General features: G+C 31.5%; 2 protein-coding genes across 9 annotated transcripts in view; both read right to left on the reverse strand.

Annotated features, from left to right (window-relative positions):
• Positions 1-4,091: 4,091 nt before the first annotated feature.
• LOC145758711 (uncharacterized protein F54H12.2-like) lies at positions 4,092-5,377 on the reverse strand. The gene is made up of 2 exons (XM_082572535.1): positions 4,645-5,377; positions 4,092-4,552 (listed from the first exon to the last, which is right to left on the reverse strand). The coding sequence occupies exons 1-2, from the start codon at positions 5,375-5,377 to the stop codon at positions 4,092-4,094; spliced, it is 1,194 nt and encodes a 397-aa protein (XP_082428661.1).
• An 11,722-nt stretch (positions 5,378-17,099) lies between these two features.
• Positions 17,100-24,628, reverse strand: part of LOC145758790 (protocadherin Fat 1-like) — a 36,219-nt gene continuing 28,690 nt past the window's right edge. Inside the window, exons 40-53 of one of the 8 annotated variants that reach the window (XM_082572545.1) lie at positions 24,465-24,615; positions 24,184-24,353; positions 23,371-23,863; positions 22,986-23,237; positions 21,469-22,888; positions 21,142-21,342; positions 20,712-20,959; positions 20,320-20,535; positions 20,122-20,225; positions 19,779-19,904; positions 19,507-19,588; positions 19,328-19,375; positions 18,719-18,981; positions 17,100-18,576 (exon numbers count right to left, since the gene is read on the reverse strand). In XM_082572545.1, coding sequence (XP_082428671.1) covers positions 17,638-18,576; positions 18,719-18,981; positions 19,328-19,375; positions 19,507-19,588; positions 19,779-19,904; positions 20,122-20,225; positions 20,320-20,535; positions 20,712-20,959; positions 21,142-21,342; positions 21,469-22,888; positions 22,986-23,237; positions 23,371-23,863; positions 24,184-24,353; positions 24,465-24,615 — 4,713 coding nt within the window. In that variant the 3' untranslated portion in view covers positions 17,100-17,637. Of the gene's footprint in view, positions 18,577-18,706; positions 18,982-19,327; positions 19,376-19,506; positions 19,589-19,778; positions 19,905-20,121; positions 20,226-20,319; positions 20,536-20,711; positions 20,960-21,141; positions 21,343-21,468; positions 22,889-22,985; positions 23,238-23,370; positions 23,864-24,159; positions 24,354-24,464; positions 24,616-24,628 lie in introns of all 8 variants that reach the window. The other 7 variants (XM_082572541.1, XM_082572544.1, XM_082572542.1 and 4 more) reach the window with 7 other exon arrangements.

Raw genomic sequence — 24,628 nt, forward strand, 5'->3', positions numbered from 1 at the left:
TCTGTAAAAAAATAAATTCTGTTTTATGCTAGTACCACAACATCTTTCAGATAACCAGCTCTTTCTTTTTTTTTAAAGCATGACTTTAGGTCATATTTTATGAATTTTATGTTACAAATTTAATAAATTGACAAGCAAGTGGATAATACATTAACCACATTTTGTAAATATCACTTAATAAGAATACCTTATCTTTATTGCCTAACTTCAATTTGGCACCTTTATTTTATCTTTAAACCTAGATATTAAATAGCATAGACAATACGATCACAAAAAAACTAATGATTTTGCTATTGACGTTTTCTAATTAAAGTTAAAATATTCTTTTTGTATATATTATGACTTTGTCTGTTCTGTCTTTGTGTTAACTTGGACAATACTAAAGTACAGGATGCGGGACCATATGTAAACCTTAACAAAATTTTGCCTTAAGGGTTGAGGGATGTTTCGGGATTGACTTTAAATGTCTAAAGATGCAAATACGACTATAAGGCAAAAGGAAAAAATCCCATTCTTTTTCGCTCTTATAGAATTTTTGTTAACGTTTACATACGGTTTCGCTATTTCCCGCACTCCGCAACTTTCTGCATCCCGTATTTTAGAACTATCCGTAAATTTTGTCTGTTTATGGTAATTTACAGATTTTGACTATTTGTAATAAATGCTAATTTGACTTTTTTAAATAAACCTAAAAAAATTTTCCACAAGTGTTACAATCAATTATTTTATTATTGATAAAGTTTCTATAATTTTTTTATGTGTTGTCAGGCAATGAGGTAGTGGTGCAAAAATTCAGATATTACCACTGACTCACAAACCTGCCAAAGTTTCCAACCCTGTTTCTAAGTCTGTAAAGATTGTGTGTTACCAATATGAAGAAGATACAAAAATTATATTTTACATGCAGGTTTTAAATATAATTTTTTTTTACTAATTGTGAAAAAAACCTTTAATTTATAAAAGAATTTTGTTTACAGCATTCTAGTTTCCATACCAGCGTCATCCATCAACAACTTTTAACATATGGGTTGCCAATCATTTTTATTTCGAAACCATAATCAGTAAACACCCGTTTGTTTAAAATAAACATTTATTAAAATGTAAAATCATTTTGAATTAAAGTAAGATTGTTAAAAATATTTTATTTTAAATTTAATATGCCTTTAACATTTTTATAAGTTTATTAAAATATGTCCTACGTTTTTAATAAAAATATCTTGGCAAAACTCCGCCCTTTTCTGTAAAATAATATTTTTATATAAAAATTAAAATAGTTAATTTAAAAAATTATTATTTTTAATACATAAAGAAGCATTGCCTTTATTTATTTATTATTTTTTGCAAGATACACAAATATTAGCTTTACATTTTTTAATTAAAAAAAAAACAATAATATATTGCCCAAATAGGCAAATAATTAAACTCATTTTTTAATTAATTTGTTTGCACCAAATATAATAAGTCAAATAAACGTTATAGACCAAGTTTTTTGTTTTATCTGCGAAAGTGGTAAAAGAAAGAAAAAACAAACAGAAAAAAAACACAAATTGACCTAGGCGCAAATAAAAATACTTTTCGGCATTTTTTTTTTTGAAAACTAAAAAAAATATTATACCATTACTAAAATATTATAGCATATGTTAAAATAATATTAAATGAAAATATTTAAAAATTGCAAATGTTAATTACCTTAGTTGTTAACTGAACCTTAATTGAATAAAAATTAATAATTTGCGATACGTTGTCATTGTAAGCCGTTCATAAATATTTTTCGACATTAGAAATATAATTAAAATTTAATTGCATAATAAAGTTGTTTGCAAAAATCAAAACGCTACATTTTACGTTTATAGTTATTCACCCAAAAATTCTAGACATAAAACAATTCTTACTTTCTAGTAAAAAGTACTTTTGACAAACAATAAAGAAAACTAGATTTATTTGATAAATAAAAAAATGGTTCAAAATTATTTGATTATTTTTTTAAATAATCTTTATTGTGAATAAAGATATGCATAAACATTACTTTAAAAATATTAACTAAACTAATTATTCAAATTTCAAGTATATCTTTTTTAATTATTAGACAAAAAATTTTAAAACAAAATCGATTTAAAAGTTCGATAAAAGTTAAATACGAAAGTTAACAGGTTTTTATGTTATATAGTTAATTTATATGTTTTAAAGTTAATTTAAAAGTTAAATTTTTACGCAAAAGTTAACTTCGTTACTTAACAATTAGCGAGTTAACGGTTTGTTGCCCACCTTTGTATTTGGACAATATAAATTTTAATAAAGTTTGAGGTTGCTTAGTTACCTAACTACAAATCAATATGTAAAATAATTTAAAATAACACAACTGTTTATTCTGTTAAAGTTGGTTTAAAAACAAAATTAAAAAAAGAAATCTACGCTTAAAATAAATGTGTGAAACATAATATTTAAAAAAGGTAAAAAAATTAATTTCTGTCAGTACTTGCTACACCACACATGAGGTCGTGGGTTCAATCCCCACTGATCTCATGCTGTAGCGCCCTTGAGTAAGACGCTATAAACGGTATGAACTCCTGCTGAGCCAGCACTTAACCAGCAGCATAATTACCGGGCAATTATAGTCTCTATAATATCCCAAACTGCTACAGGCAACTCGAGACTGGGTCGGAGTAACTTATGTTATTCTGTGTTTAAGTCACGCATTCGACTTTCCCACATCGAGGATAAAGATATATACCAAAAAAAAAATGCTACGAATTCGATATTCTATTATGTAGGCTAACGGTCGTTATATTGTAACTTGTCGTTTTCAGCAGTCTGAAATAAAATGTATGTAAGTAATATTTGCAATGTGAGTTTGTGGCGTAACCTCTAAGCATTAATATATTATACATTAATAGCACGACTTATATACAATCGAAATCAGAGCAAACGTGAAATAGGATGTAAGCACTTCCACTATAGTAAGCAAGCTTTAAAACTAGTCATAGATTATTTTATAAACGCAATTAAATACGATAAAGAATTGCATTCTGCAACCTGCCATTATTTTTCCAACAAAATATTGTCGTATTTTTACCGTAACTGTAACGTAAACGTTATTATGTCTGGAGCCTGTAGGTTCCAAGTGCCCTATATTATGGTAAGTGTATTTTTATTGTAGTGTTATCGCCTTCTCTACCACGATTTGTTGCCCTGGACCTAATTAGGCCCACGATTTGTTGCCCTGAACCTAATTAGGGTTGATTCATACGAGATTTATGGGTGGGGTAAGAGAGTCCTAAAAAGTGTGAGTTGATTTATAAAATATTTATGGGTGGCGTTAGAGAAAACTAAAAAAAAATGGAAAAATTGATTTATACGGTATTTATGGGTGTCGTAAGAGAATACTTAAAAAGTATTTATTTATTGAAAAATGTTTAAAGGAGTTAAATGGCTGGTAACAGAGAGTATGAAGAGAAATTTTTAAGATAATGTGTGTAAAAATAATTAAATGGCGTTATTGACACAAAATCGCGTGAGCGAAATTTGTGTTCATAGAAGCGAGTTTATTTATATGTAAGTAAAAAGTTTTATTGAATAGAACAAGTATTTCAATTTTGTTTTATTAACATAAATAATAAACACACGAATTATATTTTTATTGTTTTTTCCATCTAAATAATATATTTTTAATTTTTTTATCGTTTGACTCTAAGTTATCGGTGAACATGTTGTTAATGGTATGCATGCTTTTGCCTCTACTTTTTAACACCACATATAAAACACAGTAATGTCCGCATGTTGTATTTAGAGGATGTTGTAATGTTTTTGAATTGAAAGTCCACCCCGTGCTGTTTTTGTTTAAGAATACATTAAATTCTTTGTATAATGGTTGTAATCCCATAGGATCGAAGTACTCTGCTTTTTGTTTTTTGTCAAAGTAACATGCTATCCAATGAGCACCAGGTATTTTTCTTACACCCGTATTGATAATGTAGAAAGCGGGATATTTATCAATTGTGAAATTAATTTCATCCCTAGATAAAACTTCATGAAAATATTTTTTTGCCTGTTGGTCTTTAGCAATGATGTTTTCGATTTCAAAAGAATACATGTTAATAATCTAAAATAACGTTTCGATGTTTATCTACTTGAATGAGATTATCGAATTCCGCATAAACGATAATGTTGATAGTGTGTGCTAGTGGTTCTTCAAAATGTATTTCAAGTCGAACAGAGCCTTGTCGTATTAAATCGAATGTGGATGCAGTGCACCCACCTGCCGTCAAATCAAAAGCAAACAAAGTGTAACCGGATTTATAGTCTGTTGAAGAGATACAATTACCGGTGTCTTGAAAAAATTGTTCGGTACTGTCAAATAAAGAAGTGTAGCTTCGGCTGTAGTGATTACTATTGAATGCTGGAGTGTAAGGAGTACTGGGTATCATTTTACCGTCATTGTGTAAAACAATATAGTTGATCGAATAGTTTTTAAAATTAAAAGGATTTCGATTGATTGCTCCGTTGAAAGACGCGTTATCTACACAGCCAATAACATTACGTTTGGGTACTTGTCCTAAAAAAGGTTTTGAATGTTTGCGTTTAAATTTCCTCCGGATACGGAAAAAACTTTTGTTTCGACACGACGAATGGGATATTTTGCTGTACTTGTATTTAAGGTTTTGATATGAGCTAGTTGAAGATCAGGATTAAGCTTTACTTTTCGAACTAATAAATAAGCCTCTTCTAGTTTCAATTTAAACTCATCTTGTGGAGACATGCAGTAAAAATTACTATTGTTTGGTATAAGTTTTATTTTTAAATCGACCCCGTTAAGCATGAGACGCTGTTGAAAGAATAAGTCGAGATGAAGTTTTCCGAGCATATCGAATGAAGCACTTGAGGCAGTTTTTTGTTTTCGTTTTCGAAACCCTGAGTTTGCTAAATTATCGAACTGTGCTTTCGTATCTGCATACCACAAGGCAGATTGTAAGTGTGTTTCTTTTCCATCTCTTCCGAAAGATAAGAGTGTTTCCAAATAACTTCTATATGCAGTATTCGAACTAGGTGAAACAAGTTTATCGTTTAGACTCAAATCCACTTGACTAAACATTGTATTAAGTAGGTAATTAATAAGTGCCACTTCTTGATCGGCATTTAAATTACTTCCATCTTTTTTTACTATTTTTGCGCGTAAAAAAAGACGTGTCGCGGCTAAGTCTAAGTATTGTTCACCGCTGCCATTTAAAACGAATTCCAATGGGGCATCATCGCTTAAAGCGGAGAGAGGTAAGATTTGAATAGTTTTTGAACTGTCTATTGAGGTCTGAGTAGGAGGCACACCGAATAGATCGAGATCCGAGGTCAAGCAGTCACAAGAGAGTGGGTGAATGAGAGCCATCTTAATCAAAAATATCTTTTTTTCTGCGTTTCCCCTTGCTATTAGTTTTCCCACTGTTTCGTTTTCGCTTGGCACCACGTCTTTTATGTTGGGTACCAGAAGGTGAAAAAAAAGTTTCCTTTGCATCATGCATAATTTGTTTTCCCATTTCCTTACTGTGCTTTAGAAGAGCTTGTTTTGGATTTTCTCCGCGAATTAGATCCCCGGTTAAATTAATTACTTTTGCTCCTGATTTGATCATAGGTAAGATTGCACGACCTAGACTACTAAAAATAGATCCTAATCCGTAACCAGATTGGACACGCTGCCCGGTAAAGATTGGTATTCCACTTCCGTGTTGTTGCGCATAATAGTTCTCATATACATTATTTTTAAGAGATATAAGGCGGACTGTAGTGACGATACATTCTTTCACATAACGATGCGCGTAGACTAAAATGAAAAACACAAGTATTGTTTCTTTTATATATTTTATTTTCAAAAATCACAAAAGAGATGGTGAGATTCGTTTAAAATGTAGAGTCAATATTACTTTTCCCGAAAGAAAATATACTGGTTCCCCTATATCATTTGTTAACGTAAAACTAATAGTATTAAAATAATTTTTTTTTATTTTCTTGTAATGAATTTGATTGAATCGCACATGCATGGGTGTAGTACTATAACTCCGTAAACCAATAGTATCTAACAACGGAGTACGTTTATCTCCGTGATACGAATAGTCAAGTATGTCGCAATACAGATATAAACCACTCAATTTTGCATGTAAGTATCTTCAATACCTTTAAAAAGTGCACTGGGTGTGTCGTAATATCCCGTAAGCAGTGTAAGATCATGAACCACTCCATTGTTGGTATACCGTAGTTTACAATCATTCTCACTTAAATTTGCATAAGTCCCCGGTAGACTTATTTCGCTAAGTCCACAAACCCAATCGGGATCTAATGTGATAGGTTTAGACAGTTTTGTTGTGAATTGATGTAAAACATTATTCGGAAAATAATCCATACTAGCATTGCTAGCAGTTGTTAAGTAAAACTCATTCATTCGTAATATTTGTACTCGCACTCTGAGGAGAAGGTTGAACGAATCCCGAAAGTCTCGACCAAAAATTTGTTTGATTACTACTATTGTTAAAGTTGTAGACACTGGCTGCGATTAAAATTATCAATACGAATAATTGTGAAATAGCAACAAACACGTCCAAACGCTTTGATTTATTTACGGAATTAGCATTCGCAGTTTCGATATCTACACTCGATAACATTATGACTAAAATGAAAAAAACATTACACAAGTTTTAGTTTATATATTGTTTAAAGTCCGTTTTCGAAATCCATGAATTAAAACTTTCGTCGTAACCATACCATTTAACTAGGTATTCAATCTTTTTGTTGCGTTTCCGAGTTGAAACAATTTTCTCAATAAGAAAAACAGTGTTGTCCTTAATAACCGGTAAAATCTCTTAGAAAGTCCCTTCGATGGGTTCATCGTTAAAGTCTTTGAGATTGTAATATGGTGGATTTCCCGAAATAGCTTTTCTTATTTCAAAAATTTCTTCTAAAAAATTGTGCTGATAAGATTTTTGAAAACGTTTCTGAAGGCGACTCACTCGTACTAATGTGTTAACACGTAAACGTGGTTTTTTATTAGGTTTTGAATTCGATTCGTATAAGTTAAACCATACTTCTTCTCGATTATCTTCGTTTACCTGCGCAGGTGCAAAACCTGTACTTCTATGTTTGCTTTGATTGTACGCATCGAGAAATTTTGGTAAAACTTCGATAAAACGAAATGTACCAGAGTGCGTAAAGTATTTGTAGAGTTTTGTTAAAATAGTTAAATTAAAGCGTTCTACCACCGATGCCTTAATTGTATAGTCTTGTGTTGAGAACGACTCGACGTTATACCCTTTTAGTAATTTCAAAAAAGTTTTGTTATAGAACTCTGTACCCCTATCAAAAGAAACTTTTTCGATATTTCTTTCTTTTAAAATCTTTTCGAAAGCCTTGCCTTTTCGAAACACCTGTTTTGTTTTTCAACGGGAAAGCATAAGCGAATTTTGAAAAAACATCGATACACGTTAAAATAAACTTAAAATTGTCGTTGTGCTTGTTGAGTTTTGTAAGTTCGATTAAATCGATATACCAAAGACAATTGTTTTTCGTCGTGGGTAAAACTTTCGAGAACGGCGATGTAATGTATAAACGTCCTGCTTCAAAAGGAATTTTTTAGCTTGTTTTTTAGTGACTTTACTGCTCCGTGCCAAAGCATTAATTCCACCACAACCCCCCGATTTTGAGGGATCGTAGTAAACACTCTTCATTTTTTTTAGTAGGGAAGCCATCGTTTAGTAGGCTTAGTTCTGGTATTTTTTTTTCTTTGTTTGTGCTAGTCTATGCTTGTTGGATACGTTATCTGTTAGGCCTTGCAATTCAAATTCCTTGTACAAATGCTCGGATCCTATCGAATTGGTTTTTCGTTGTTTTAACACATCGTCAATTAAATCACTGATATCGCTGCCGGGTATCGAAATGTTATTGTATAGCAAGCGACCTTCCGGATTCCAACCTAAACGAGGTGAGGTCTTTATAACATTGAGTATGCGACTTCCCTTTGCTTTTAAGCTTTGAGGTGGCGCCTTCAAAATATTGTTTTCTAAATCCAAGCTCGGTTTACGAACCGATTCTATTTTAATAGGAATAGGTGCTTCGGTTTGCTCCTTGAATGTCAAGTACTGTTGAAGTCTTTGATTATAAGCTGAAACTTTTTGCTTTACAGTCATTTCTTTGCTCTCTGTGATTTCTGTCATATCGCAATCAAGCTTCGACATAAGTGAGTGAGTTCGGGTGACCGCAGTTTGCAACATGCGGGGATCGATCAAAGCCAGTTTTAAAACCGAATTCATGTCCTGGTTATTCCACCGAGTAGACCGCCAATTGCCGGAATGATTGCGGAAAGAAGAGCACCAATAAATCCACCCGTTTGAAAAGTTTTTCGCTTGTTTTTAAGGCTAGCTTTCTTTTTAACGACAAAACGTAATTTTGTTCTGTGTTTTTTAATTTTTTTTAATTTTTTTCATCCAGATTAACGCTTCCGTGTAAGATATTTTTTGCACATTCACACAAACAGTTAATCAGATCCGGTTCCGCTGCAGAAACGTATCGCTTTTGTGCCGGAGCGGGAAAATTTGCGAGTATTTTTAATACACTAGCGTGCTTAGCTAAACGTTTTGACATTGTTCCATTTCCAAAGTAAAACGAAAAATAATCTCGTTTCAACGTTTCACATACTTATATACAGTTTTTTTTATTTGGGGACATAAACATACTGAGTTTCACCAGGAAAAATATTGGTGCGTAAACGATGTTTTTCGGGCGTACACTGTTTGAAATCGAATAACAAATAACCGTATTGCTTGCTGGTGGCATCTTAAAAAGCCTCGACTACTGCTTGCGATTTCTTCGGATAGATTTGTTTAGCAAGATGCATAATTTGACTGTTGTCGCGGGGTGATTTAAAAACGATTAGGTAATGAGAGTTAAGGCTAATCACACGATGATGCTTGCCTTTATCGAACAAATTTTGCACAATGTACACGACACTAATACTTAGGTGATGTGAGCGCTGGGTGAATAATAAAGATACACTGGAGTTGCACTGTTCCATCAAATCATCGATAATAACTAAAGTACGTTCTTGCGCATCGAAATGACTTGCTTCGGGTAACCCATTGTAAAACTCGACCTTTTTAAGTTCGTTAAATTGAGACTGCCATTCCGTGTAACAGTAAACTACTTTTCGAGGTCGAGGTTCAATCAAACTCAGATTATTTAACAACTTTGCTACGAAACATGTTTTACCTGAACCGGTGGGACCACTTATAAGACACGTAAACGGGTGTTTATACGTTACCGACATGTGAAGATTCAACACACACAAAAAGAGTTTGAAATAAAGTCTTTATTGAAATGTTCGTTATTTATATACGAGTTAACGAATGAAAGTCGAAACAAAAAACAACACATAAAAAGTATATTAACAACATGTTCTGTCTTCGCCGAGCACGCGCGCGAGCGCGCGTGCGGTCACGGGCGTGCGGTCACGATTCCGGCGCGCGCGATCACAAATCCAACGAGACGGTTTAAATTCCGTCGGCTAAAACCTTTCGTTTGGGAAAGAAAAAGGGCAGACCCAAACGTGATTGCGAATACGTGAAAACATTGTTGTTGCGTACACGAAACCCACGATTCGACCCACTCTCGGCAATTTCTGTTTTTAATACTCTGTCGAATTGTTCTTTTGTTGTTTGGTTTTGTGTCTTGTTGAGACCCTTTGTACTTAATTTATTTTCGTCACCGAAACAAAAAAATGCCGATGTTTTTCCAAGTAAGTGTTTTTTACTGTTATTCGTGCACGAATTTGTTCAAATGTTAATTTACTTTTCAGAGGAAACATACATAGACATTTATGCCAAAAGCAACCGTGAAATTCGCAAATTTTTAATTTTTTTTTATTATTAATTGCTTGTGAAAAACCATCTACAAAATAATTTCGCAGACCGTGAATTTGCATCTAACGCAGAAATAAATCGACAGGTCTTGGCCTTGCTTTTATTGTCTTGTTCACTAATTAATGATTCTCCAACAATTTGTTTACAATTAAAAGTTATAGCTAAACCTCCTCTCAACTGTTGTTTTATAAGCTAAAAATATGTTTATGTTTTTCATCGAATAAAGTAAAAAACGTATCTTTCGGCATACTTTTGATAATTATTTGTAAAGCAAGTTTTGGTAAGGTTACACAGTCACCCATATCGAAATTAAGGTTTTTATAACAATCAATTTACTTTTGTAAAGCTAGTAACATTGGATATGTATCGAGATTGTTGTAATAAACAAGAAAATCTTTAAGCGTTTTCATATTTTTTGTTTTCCATACATTTTGACATGACTCGTACTCCTGCGGAGTAATATTGGAATTTTTTAATTCGCTGAAAAACTCTTTGTATTCCGGTAATTTCGTTTCGTTTAACTTCGAAATTGATGTAAGATATTCATATGAAAAAAATCCTTTTTGTTCTTCGATTTCAAAAGCTTTTAAATATTTTTTGTAACTACAATTTGCAGCGAGAAAATTTACGATGTCTAGAAAATTAAATCGACTGGTTTTGATTTGCATGTATTTATTTGCTTTCTTAATGACATACTGTAACTTATCATTTTTAAGTATATAACCAAAAATATATCGTTTTGCTACCTGTAGGTCATAGTTATTCGATTTAATAATCGTTTTTTAAGAATGAAAAGTGGATGTCTAGTAATTTTTGCATCTGAGTCTTCTCTTTGCATTAAATAATTCAATTGCTGTTCTATTTGATTAAAAACTTTTTCAAATTTTTTAAGTAATAATTGAAGCGCTGTTTCTTGTATTTCAGTAAGGTAAGAAAAAAACTCGTTAATTAATTTAACAGAATTACCGTTTGAAACAAAACAACGTGGTTTTGTGAAGTTATTTACGTTTGAACAAATGCTTACTGAAAGAATTATATTTTACTATCCATGTCGTTCTTTCCGTTTGTTTTGGTATATCATTTTTACTGAAATATGTCTCAAAATCAAAACATGCACGAAAAATTTGAAACTGTAAATCTCTTTCAACTTTAATTCCATATTCAAGTATTTGCGAGAATATCGTTTTGGGTAAACGAAAAACTCCACCTGGGTACTTGAATTTAATATTGAGTGAACAGTTTTTGATTTTTTTATGTCTGGTTAGTGCATAGGTTGAATTCCATACCTTCAAACACTTACGACACACAAATCCTTTACAAAATTTAACATGATTTGTAATAAGACTAAAATGATTTTTATATAAATTCAAATACATAATATCCTCATTTTTGTTTAACATCGCACGTCGACTGCGATAAATTAGTTCTGTGTAAGTGTTTGGTAGTTTTGAATATACTTGAATTAACTTAAAAAGTTTTCAATTTGTGGTAAATCTTTAATTTGAATACCAGGAAAGCTATTTCTAGATTTCGTTGAGTATTTTTTTAAAAGATATGTTACTCTTATCTCCGATGCTTTCTTACGTTTGGATATAAAACAATCAATAGCACGAAATAAACATAGGTTGTCATCGAACTTTTTTTGACTATTACCCGTTAAAGAAAGTAATAAACGATTGCTTAGTAGATAACTCGGTAATTCAGTCGGGTGACCGATAAATAAATTTCGAATTGGATATACGTAGAGTGAAATATTTGTAACTTTTGTAACGACAAAACTGGAATTAGGTCTCTGAAGTATAGCCCAATTTAATACGTCAAGGTGAAAATTATGTCGAATAAATTCATGAAAATCCTCTAAATTTTCGATAAGAACAGAAGTTTCAAGTACACTCGCCTTATTTATCGATGCATGAAAATAGCGCTGATTTTGAGTTGTAGGTGATTCTAGAATAAATCCATAGGATAAATTTATTTTGAATGCAGATGTTTGTACATTAAAAATTTTCTCAACGAAACGATGAAACCAAAAATTACGCCAATCTTGTTCTGTATAAACAAAAAAATTATAGCACTTTCGTTTTTTTTTAAGGATTTTTGTATTCAATTTGATTTAAAAGTACGTTTTTTTTATACCTGTTAGGTCACAGGGATCATAATTGTAAAACTGTAACATTCGACCAGCACGAAAGTGTGTTTTGATAGAATTTTGATTACTTTTTATTAAATCTGGTTCATCATTTACTTGAATATTGCCGCCTCCACCAAATTGAGAAAAAACTGATAAAAAACATTAAACCTTAATATAAACTATTAAGTTTTCATTGATTTTATTTTTAATAAAAGCGAAATAATTTTGAAATTTTTGAGGAAGAAAATTTAAGGAAAAAAGCTTAAAATAAAATGAATGATTTTTTTTTTAAAAGAACATTTGTGTTTTCTAATCAAGCACCCTGTAATTCATTTTCCGAACTTTCGATCACCGGATCAAACTGTATCTCGTCTTCTATAAATCAATTTTACTGTTATTTTTGATAAAAGATTATATTTATTTTAAAAAATGTATCAAATTTTTTTATTTACCTTCACAACTTTTGTTAATTGAACTTTGATTTTGTGTCATATTTTCTTTAAAAAAATAATAATTTACTTTTTAGTAACATTTAATACTTATTTAAGATCCATCAGCTATAATTATAGAATTGTGATATAGTATTCTAGTTAAAAACTTACCTTTTAAATTAGAAAGTGAAGACGAGTAAAAAGAAAGCTCTTCGTCTTCTGTAGAGCTGTCTACTAAACATCGAAATATTAGAAAAAATAAATTTATACCAAACTCTTTTTTAATAATAATTTTAAATTAAATTACATACCATAATTCGAACGATAATAACTCCTACGCAAAGGAAGTGTAAACGATCTATCTATATAAAAAAAAATATGTGATTAATTTTTTTGAAAAAGTGTTACATAATCACATTTTGTTTTTTACACCTGATTATTATTCTCACTTTTTTGTTGATAATATTCTAAACAATTTTTTATTTAATTATTTAATTTCGTTTTAGAATTTATTATGGTTCGAAATCTTAGATTTCGAAACATATTGTTATTGTCATTATATTTATTATTATTATTGTTTTTATTCTTACTAGTCCGAATTTTGGTTCAAAATAACTTTTGTTCTAGTACTTTAAAGGTTTTGAAATTTTAGTATGTTGTTTGTCATAATAAAAATTTCTGATTCTCCTATTTTCAAAATTGAATTATCACTAGTTACTAATTAATAGGTGTTTGTTTATTGAAATTTAAAGATTGTTGTTAGGTTTTCAAATTTTGGTCAATTGAATATCATGATATTGGTAACTCAAAAATGAATTAAAATTTTAATTTTTATCATTAATTACCAAGTAATAGGTATTTGTTTATTAAAATTTAAAGGTAAAATCATGATATTAGTTAAATAAAAACAAGTTAAAAAATTAATTTTTCGTATGATTTACATATTTAATAGCTTGTTTATTTAATAAAAATTAGGGGTTGTTATTAAAGCGCAGAATAATGAAAAAAATTTAATTTTTTAGTGTAATAATTAAAAAAAGATATACGTAATATTTGTTTAATTAGTTTAGGTAATATTTTTAATTAAGTAATGTTTATGCATCAATTTATTTCCAATAAAGAATAATTTTAAAAATAATCAAATAATTTCGAACCATTTTTTATTTATCAAATAAATCTAGTTTAAATTATTTTTGTTTTACCTGAACATTCCGCTTCTTTGTTTGCTTTCCACTTTATAACCGACAGCTCTCCGTCTGAGCTTTCTACCGATCTTTTTTTCATCCGCTTTTTCCGTATAATTCGTTTTCTTGTATCTAATATATCTTCATAAGAAGATTCTCCTTTTTCACTATCCTCCTCTTCTTCAAAATAATATTCAAAGATTTTTACATAAAACATTTGAGTGAAAGATAAAAAAAAAGGTTTTCTATTCTATATTTCTTTAATCTAATACTAATTTTAATACATTTACCTTTATCCATTTCTTCCTTCGAAATTGGTGATATACTTACATCAAACAGTGTTTTCCGTTGAATTTTTTCTAAATTTAATTTACTATTTAAATAATTTCTCTTACAATTAAAATTTTTTTTTACCTCTTAATTGCTGGCATCGCTTTGACGGGGATCGTTTTTTTCTTAGCTTTTAACGATATTGGCAACTTTTCTGAGGTTGGCTGGGCTGCAGTGGAAGAATTAGGAATCACCACCGATTCTTGAAAATCCTCAAAAGGAAAGAGTTCTTGATCGGTTAAGATCTGACTATCTTCTAGAACATCATACCAACTTCGTTCTGTCGTGTTCAAGTCTATCATTTTTTCACTCATGATGATAAAAGAGATAAATTATCGAAAAACTTATTTACTATCTAAAAATCTAATGAAAAAAAATACAAGAAATCTAAGTAACTAAAAAAAGTACGAAATTAAACACGTTAGCTCTATAACATTTAGTTCTGTGTGTGTTACATTTAGAAAATAAATACCTAACCTGAGCTTATTGCGTAGTTTCTGTTGTCCTAATTATAACTTACGAAAAAAAATTATTCGAAAAATGTTCTGAACCTCTAGAAATTTTCCATAACATTTAGTTCTGTACGCGTTATTACATATATTGTATTGTTTCCATTGTCCTAATTATAACTTGCGAAACAAATGTTTCGAAAAAAGTTTAGAATCTCCGGAAATGATCCATTAATATAAACCGTTGAAAATTTCCATTGTCATAAAACCGTTGAAATTTCTCATTAATATAAAACTTTTGGAAATTTTCTATTAATTTAGAACTTTTGGAAATTTTCTGATAATTTAGAATCTCTGAAAATCAATATTATTTTGTTGCTTTTACATGCCGGTTTTAGGTTTTACTTTTTTATATTTTTAAACACGTTTTTTTTCCCGCGCGTATTTCTATCAACCTAATTAATCAAATTTCACTAACCTTCTGTCAGCATAAAAAATAACGAACACGTTATTAACTTATAAGGAATAAGAATGTAATACAAACCTAAACTTTTTACTGATATTTAAATAAACTCGCTTCTGTGAACACAAATTTTGCTCACGCAATTTCGTGTCAACAGCGCCCAAAAAGCTTCGATCCTATGGGATTACAACCATTATACAAAGAATTTAATGTATTCTTAAATAAAAACAGCACGGGGTGGACTTTCAATTCAAAAACATTACAACATCCTCTAAATACAACATGCGGACATTACTGTGTTTTATATGTGGTGTGAAAAAGTAGAGGCAAAAGCATCCATCCATTAACAACATGTTCACCGATAACTTAAAGCCAAACGATAAAAAAATTAAAAATATATTATTTAGATGGAAAAAACAATAAAAATATAATTCGTGTGTTTATTATTTATGTTAATAAAACAAAATTGAAATACTTGTTCTATTCAATAAAACTTTTTACTTACATATAAATAAACTCGCTTCTATGAACACAAATTTCGCTCACGCGATTTTGTGTCAATAACGCCATTTAATTATTTTTACACACATTATCTTAAAAATTTCTCTTCATACTCTCTGTTACCAGCCATTTAACTCCTTTAAACATTTTCTGTAGGGTTTGTCTAACTATACCCCACGTGACCAACAATAGGTTGATCGGAGAATAAAATACGCCCCTTGATCACAGATTGATCTTAGTTAATATAAAAATAATACCGATAATGGGCCCAGAATTGCAACTGTCTAACTAGACTGATACAACAATTGAAATACTCTACAATGTATTCAATATTCAGTACACAAGAAAAACAATTAACAAAAAACAAAACTGGCTTAACACTTAAAAATCAATATTACTTTTAACAAAAACTAACTAAAGACCATTTATGAATTGTTAGAACAGGGCGAATCGTATTCTAAATATATGACGTACTGAAAGTAGAATTACAAAATTATTCCAAGTTACGATACAAATAAAGACAAAAAAGGCGAAACACAAATCACGTGACTAAGCACGCTGGAAAAAGGGAAAAAACTTGAAATGACCAGGCGATAAGGCGATCCAAAAAGAAGTGCACAATAGCGGCTAATGGTGTCCAACCGAGTGTGAAATTGTATTTAAAATTAATGAGAAAATATAAATCAGTTTTCGTATAAATGGACTTAACATTTTCCAATAAATAAATACTTTTTAAGTACTCTCTTACGACACCCATAAATATCGTATAAATCAATTTTCCCATTTTTTTTAGTTTTCTCTAACGCCACCCATAAATATTTTATAAATCAACTCACACTTTTTAGGACTCTCTTACCCCACCCATAAATCTCTTATAGATCAACTTACTCTACTACTAGCGTGTCCGTGTGTATGAATTGTGAAGTAAATCTGTAATAGTGTTTTTAATGTATTTTAACGTGCTTTTATATATGTAATGTTGTACGTTCAAGTGTTTTAGTGTTAAACCATGGGCTTACTCGTTTTTAATAATACAAGTATAGATAACAGAGTTAGCTAAATTGGTTTTTACGGTGAAACGTTAAAGCGAAATACCTAGGCTTTTACTAAATTAGGAAAATCGTCTCGTCCCAATAAACATTCCAGGGTGAGGGTTATACGATTTGAACCTTTATTATATCACCACCTAAACGTTAGGCTATATTACGAGACGATCGAACTTTTCTTGCAACATAACCATTTCTGATTTTAAACTTAAGTCAACAAACAAGCTTATAATATTCCTTCAACGACATTTAACAAACAGTTGTCATTTCTGTTTAGAAAATGGAAATCGTAAGTGGAAGAATGTGTAACATATCTGCCATATTATTATGTACGCTAAATGTTGTTATTTTCTAACACGCTTTTTTTTCTTGTATGTATATTTATCCTCGATGTGAAAAAGTCGAATGCGCGACTTCAACATATAGTAACATCAGTTACCAAGTCTTGAGTTGCCTGTGGCAGTTGGGATATTATAGATTATAATTGCCCGATAATTTTACTGCTGATTAAGTGCTGGCTCAGCAGGAGTTCATACCGTTTATAGCGCATTAATCAAGAGCGCTACAGCATGAGGTCAATGGGGAATGAACTCACGACACCATGTTGCCAGCTTTGTAATAGGTATGCATAAAAACTTAACTGTGGTATACCAATACATTACAAAACTGATTAATTATAAATTGTTTATTTATTTCATATTCTAAAAATTAACCCTTGTACGATAAAAAATAAAAGAATGAAATAAAATTATAAAAAAACTAGAAAAATACAGAATGATCAAAACGAGCAAATAGTCGTAGTCTACAAAATAACAAAAATAATTTACGCAAACAAAAATATTCCGATCTTTGAAACTTGGTAGTGTAAATTTCACGATTTCGGAAGCGTAAATTTTGCAAGCGATAACACAATAAAGCACCAAAAACTAATGACAATTTACGCATTGCTAAAATTAAAGGCAAAAATAATGTTTTTGTATTAAACAGTACATTCATCAACAAAGATTAGTAAGCTCAAAAAAACACAGTGACCTAAAAATATATGAAAATAATGTTCAAACAATAATTTTACAATAAGCGAAAAAAATCACAAAAATAATTGAAAACAGTAGCTAAAGATAACAACATATTAATATAATTTAATAACTAAAATACACAAGCAAGCAAAGTAAAAAACAAATTTGCAGAAAAGAATTATGTTTAAAATTTGATTTAAGCAAAAAACTCGTCGTTTTCAGTTTTATTGTTAACCAATTTTTTTTCAGAAATTTCTAACGGAACAGCTTTCGTGTTTACGGAACTATTTCGTTTTGTTTTTTTCTGCCTTCGATTTCCGTATAACTTCGTAGTTTGTGATCGTAACCCTGCTTGTTTTCTCTTGGGAAGTTTTTTATGTTGATCAAGAAGAGCAGCATCCTCTTCTTCTTCTGAAAGAGAAGACATTTCAAGACGTTCGCTGTCCATACGAACGGGAGGCGCAGGCGTAAACTGTAGGTCCTCCGGTCGAAGAACAGACCTGTGTAAACTTTTAACCCCGTTGGGACTTCCTAGAACAGATTCACCTTCACTCATATCAGAGGTGTGAGAAGAAAGATAACTCACAAGATATTGATCAGGATGGAAGCGAGTGCTTCTCGCCACTGACGGAGTAGGAAGATTAACGTCATAAGGAGTCTCAAAAAGTGACGTGTGAGAATAACTTGAAAATGAAGGAGGTAAATGAGAATTAATAACATCGCTTTGCTCTTCTTGAAGGGATTGAAGCTCATATTCCCTAGGAGGCGGTGGAAGTTGATCCAAGTTGGACGAAATCGAAACTGTGTCTGAATCAGATGGTTTAGCGGAAGACGAAGAAGATTTAGGACCATCGCTGGTGAGGCATTCTCTAGGTGAATCAACACGCGGTGTTTGATTAAATTCTGCGCCGTTTCTTGGGTTTGAAGGAAGTAAAACATCATTTTGATAAGGAGGATGAAGTGGGGGCGAAGTTAGGCCATGACTTGAAATAGAAGGTCTATACCTGGATGCAGAGCTTTGAATACTGCTACCTTGACTATTATACCCAGTGCTAACGTTCTCAGGGGCGGTTCCTTGACTGATGCAATACGAAAGTTGATTTTGAAGTCGTTTTCTACTTTGAGGATCATGCATCTAAAAATGCGAACAATTATAGTAATGTACTTTGTATAAGTTAATGTCGACTAAACCTTTTTTTGCTATTTAATAAAAACTGCAAAACCCTTCTGTAATCTAAACAATTACCCAAAAAATCGCGACCTACGTTGTAACTTACGTTGTATTCTACCATTTGCATCATCTGCTTTTGCTGTCTTCGCTTTGCACTTTTGGAGTAATAACCCTGCAGGGCGTTCGATCTGTTGCTGCGGCGACTTCGACCAGTTGCGTAACTACTGATACTTCTTCTTGATTCGGGGGAGCTTGGCATGTCACTGATACTGCCACCTGGCATTTGTCTACCATTAACGTGTGCCACGGATGGTGACACCATTCCAGAACCACCAATCGGTCGCAAATCGGTTACATCCCAATCGTAACCTAAATCAAATTTGCATGATGTAACCAAAATAAAAAAAATTTAAGCTAAAAATTTAACAAAGCTAACTGATAAAATGAAGATATAATCATGCCTTAAGTATAATGCATATGCATGCTTTTTGATATACCTAATTAAATACAAATTAAAAGTTTTTGTTAATTAAAGAAAAAAATGTGATAAAATAAAACCAATTATTTGAAAAATTTAATAAACGTGTTTTTCTTTTATTAAGATAGCATGATATTTAACAAAAAAACCATAGTTTTGGTGCGTTTACATGCTTTAGATTCCATAACCATAAAAAACATGCCAGTTATAACATTTAAAATTTGACATAATTTAAACCTTTTCGAGAGCGGGCTTGATCTCTTGTTATCACATGATAATTCGAAACTAATCATTAACATATTTAGAAAAAAAAATTCGCTTTAAATATAACTTGTTATATAAAATAAAAATAAACACAAGTTTAATTAGAAATTGTTACAAGAAATAATTTAACTAACAATAACAAAAAAACATACTTTGTTGGTCATGTATAGACAAATTACTGAAATTATGATCTGGCTTGTGATTTCGAAATGAACTGGATGTTGATTCGTTAAACTGTAAAAATTTAAAAACATTTTAATTTAGTTTTTTGTTCAATAAAGCAAGAAAAATCTTTGTAAATTAGTTGTTATAAATATATTAGTTTGGTATGTAATATATAATAGCAGGTGCCAACATAACAGTTAACGGGTCGAGATGCATAACTTTGAATTGAAAGCCGTATAAAACAAACCAAAAAACTTACGTTTTTAAGATCGTATTCATGCCATGAAGATGGTGGTTTTTTAATCGAATCATTATCAGAAGCCGAAGGTGTTATAACGGGTAGTGGGTGGGCTTGAGGTCGTACCAACACAACTGGTGGGCGTTCCTTAATAAAATCAACCAGTTTACTAATGAAGTGTGAAGAGGAGCCACATATTTATATATATTTTATAAACTTAAAGATTGTGAAATTTGTGCAAATTCAAGTAATTTATTTTAAATTGTCTTTTTAGTTAAGGTTAACTCTATATAAAATAACAGACACTCGTATACAAGTATTTTTTTATAGAAAATTGTTTTTAAATATATATTGAAATTAATACTTGTACAATAATTCCATCGTAGTTAAACGAGTCACGTGAGCTTGGATGGTAAATATCTGGTCGTTCTGGCACAACTGGTGTTTGCGCTGGAATGTGGTAGTTATCTGTAAACATTTTTTTATTTTCTACCTTATGGTTAAAAAAACGTTATTACAAAATATATTGCAGACATTTAAATTTAAATAGAGAAACAAAAACCTGGATTAAATGAATGCACTGGTGCCAAGGGTACATTCGAACCTTGTTTGTATTTAGATTTACGTCTTCTTCGCCAACACAAAATTCCCACAATCACAACGACAAGAATCACGATAATCACTACACTAATGGCAACTACGACACCAACTGGCGATTTTGCAGAATTTATTCGTAAAATTGTTGAATTAACAAATTTGCATCTAGAGTCAACGTTGGCTGAGAATAAAATAATTTCAAGTAAAATAAAATTGAAACTCGTTAAAAATGAGCAACTATCGATGTAAACAAGTAAGAGTATTAAAGTAAACAATAAGATAAATTTGTTTAACTTTTTAGGGCATTTCGTACGACTTTATTACTTCAAAAAATTATTGATATTAAATTTATTCTACCTATTTTATCGCGGCAATTACAGGCAAATCCTCCGTCGTAATTAAAGCACTCTTCAGCACAAACGCTCTGTCCGTTAACTTTCCTAGTGCACTCATCCACATCTATTTCACAATTTAATCCAGTCCAAGTAGGCAAACAATCGCATGCACCAATTTTACAACTTCCACCATTAAAACAGTGGTTGTGGTTTTGACAAGAAGGTGGTGTCTGACAAAACGCTCCGTTAAATCCATCCTTACAATCACACCTAAATAATAAAAAATTAAATTAAGTTGAAGTTTTCGAAGCAAAGTTGTAAGGTAATTTTAAACTTAAGTAATTTTTAAAGGTTATTTAGTTTGACAGACATTTAAACTGGCTAGCTCAAAAAACTTAGTTTTATAGTTTAATATTTAAATTTAGGTCTAAATCCGCTTAAAAATTATTAACCTGAAATCGTTACCGAAACCCAAGCACACTCCTTCGTTCTGACAAGGCAAAGTACCACAAGGATTTGCTATTTCGCAATTTTCTCCCATGTAAGTGGGTAGGCATTCACATCTATATGAGCCCGCATCAGGCAGACAGATACCTCCATTTATGCACGGTGACGTCACACACGCACCCATATCCAATATTTTATTTCGGCATCTTTAATAACCAAATAGTTAAAATTATCCGCAAAACCTAAACTTGACTTCAAACTAATAAACACTTGATTTAAATAGGTACAACTAAGAATGCCAACTTATCATAAATTGTTATGCGTTACCATACCTCGAAACAACTTTGTTATTGTATTTCATAGAAATTCCCGAAGCAGTCGATTTAGGAAATCGTTGCGCAGCATTCGGCAATGGCTCACCATTTAATACAACATCTTGCAAGCAACCTCTAAAACCCCGCAATAAATTACCTACAGCATTTCGTTTGGATCTTGATGATATACTTCGTGATTGGCGATTTTTGCTTAAAAATCCCCCCACAGTAAACGTTGTAAGATTAAGTTTATTTCCATCACTTAGTGCTTGAGCGGATGCAACAAATCTGTTGTCTAGTATTAATTTAAAAGCACAATTGTTATCTTCATGTTGTATGTCAACATCGTGCCATTTTCCATCATTTACCCTTTGGAGATCAAGCACTATAATTTGAATGCCACTTCCGCAGTCAAACGTACATTTTAGCAAACCGTTTGCAATATCAAGACGCACAAAGTTTTGAGTTCCACTTGCTTTAAACACCGTACCATTAGATTGAAAAGAGCGAATTCGTAGACTCACGTGTAACGGTGTTTTAGATGGAATAACATACTGCGCAAATGCCTGACCCGAAAATGCCATTACTGTATCAGAGTCGCTATCGCAAGTATAGCCTGTTTTTTCTCCTTCATCCAAGGAACAAGTTTTACTTCTAGAACATGGGTTATATTTTTGTGAACAAATAGATTTACAAATCGGCCCTGATTTCCCAAGTGCACACACGCATTGCTCGTTTCTGTTAAAATGAGGCGTCAGTAAGCTTAGAGTATTTGTTGATACAGGTTGGATTGGATTGTCAAAGTTTTCTGGTAGAATATTTGGTATCTGTTGACAAATCCCATACTGACAGTTGTTTTGATCGCAGATTATGCCTTTAATATTAGAAACATTAATTCTTAACTTTTCCTCGATTAAGGATTGGCTGTTTTCTAAAATTCCACGCAAGGCCATAGATTCGTAAAATGGCGCCTTTGCAGAGGGAGGTTTGCGAATGCTAAACAACAATTCTACACTATTCATATTATTTGTCTGCAGAGAGATAACTATAAAATCACGTAGTTGATTAAAACCATCTGGTAAGATATTAGCCAATTTGTCAACAAACAAGGTATGGTAAAGTGAAAGATAGATTGCCTCACTCTCAATGGCGTCAAAAGAGATCGAAACACTCTGTTTTAAAATTTCGTCGGTGATTTCAGTAACCGATATTTGAACTGTGGAAAGCGTCGATCGACTACCATCACTTACACGAACTGTGACGTCGTGATCACCAACCGATAAGTAGGTTTGTGCACTAATAGCACCTGTTGTGGGATAAACAGCAAAATTCTCAAAATCGTCAGGTTCAGATAACGAAAATCGAAGTCGGTCTTTATCAAAATGATCGCGATCTGATGCATACAACTTTGACGATATATTTCCTTTAAAAAATTTACCTGAAATAAACAAAAATCATTTTTTTAGGTTAATATATAAAAAAATTACAAACAAAGATAAGTCTATGTAAAATGCTCGTTACCGCAATTGACTTACTTGAATAAACGCTAACACCAATGCGATGAGGTGTAACTTGTGGTGCATACTGACTTTCCTTTAACACAACTACATTAAGCGTTAAATCCGGCCGTGACGTCATCGAAAACAGGATCCCAGAATCTTCTGAAGAGATCGTGATGCGATGTACCACCTGCTTATTATTGCGGGAAAATTGAGAACGAAGATCGCTAAGTCGAAGAGAGTGTTTGGTCTTTAAGATTTTGGTTTCAGGATCAATGTAAAAGATTCCTAGTCAAGAAAATAAATTGTAAAACTTTATAATATTTAAAAATTATATTTTTTTGAGGTTTTAACGTTTCGCAACATTACGAGTTAATTTGTAACAATTTATTCGATTGTTGGGTAAATGTATTAAGCTTACCCGCGTGATTTCCAGATGCAATCCTGTATTTGAATGGTCCAGAATTGTCAGGTCCATCCGAATCGGAAGAATTCAACAACACAATGCCATCCACAACTGGTTTATTGGTACCCTCGTGTACATAAACAGTACAATTGGCACCGTCTGGCGAGCAAGTTATAACACCTTCATTGTTGGGAGGGGATTTTAGCAAAATTTGTGGCCCATTATCATTTATGTCTTCAACGTTTATTAAAACTGATGCTTTTGATTCTCTTGGTGGTTTTCCTTTGTCTGTTGCAGTAACTTGGATGTTGTAAAACGATTTGTCTTCGAAATTTAAACCCGGGGATATAATCGAGATTTCCCCGCTTACAGCATTGATACTAAGAGGAAGAAGGTTTTGAGTCGATATTATTTTGTAAGTTATATTGCCAAACTCCCCGCTGTCCAGATCTATTGCCGTGACGGTCGCCAAAACCTGACCTACGTTAGCATCCTCGAGTATCGATATCTGTAAAAAAAGATTTAGTGAAGAACTAGGTTATCAATTATTTTTATCACTAAACGTAAAGTTATTGACAATGCTTTTAAATGAAAGACGTAAGAAATTTTTTAAAATTACCTAAATCTTAATACTTTTTTTTTATAAAATCCTAAAAGACTGCGTTGCTAAGTTAAAACTAACTTAAAACAAAACATTTTTTAAATTTCTAATAATGTTCTCAAAGAGCACCCACCGCCTTGTCCAGAAAGTTAATGTCATAGAAGTTATGTCAAATGCATTAAATTTTTTTTTTCTTTGTTTACCTGGACTTTTTTTTCTTTGTTTACCTGGTAAGGATTTTCAGTAAACTCTGGTGAGTTATCGTTAACATCATCGATTATCAACTTAAGAGTACATTCCGCAGAAAGTGGATTGTCACTTCTGTCTGAAGCTGAAATGGTTAGAACAAAACTTTGATCGCTCTCGAAATCAACACTTGACACCAATCTCACCTCCCCTGTTAATATAAAATTTAATCATATTTAAAATAAATAAAATTTCTAATTTAAAATTTATGTAAATTAAATACACTAAATTTTTATTTTAACAAATTTAATAATATTGACACCTGAATCTCGGTGTATAATAAATTTTCCATGTTCGTTCCCATGTATTAGAGAATATATTAAATCAGCATTATTTCCTGTGTCGATACTTTTGGCGTTCACTTGAGATACAACCACACCAGGCTGGACGTCTTCACTAATGTGACTTTCATACTACAATATAAAA

The sequence above is a fragment of the Corella eumyota genome, chromosome 1 (assembly GCF_963082875.1).
Source record: "Corella eumyota chromosome 1, kaCorEumy4.1, whole genome shotgun sequence".
Lineage (NCBI taxonomy): Eukaryota > Metazoa > Chordata > Ascidiacea > Phlebobranchia > Corellidae > Corella > Corella eumyota.

Bases quoted from the DNA above. Each gene is read 5' to 3' on its own strand.
- LOC145758711 (XM_082572535.1), bottom strand. From the start codon at position 5,377: ATGGCTCTCATTCACCCACTCTCTTGTGACTGCTTGACCTCGGATCTC. The intron at 4,553-4,644 runs GTACAGCAAAAT...AACCTTTTTTAG, and splicing joins TATCAAAACCTTAAATACAA to GACAAGTACCCAAACGTAAT.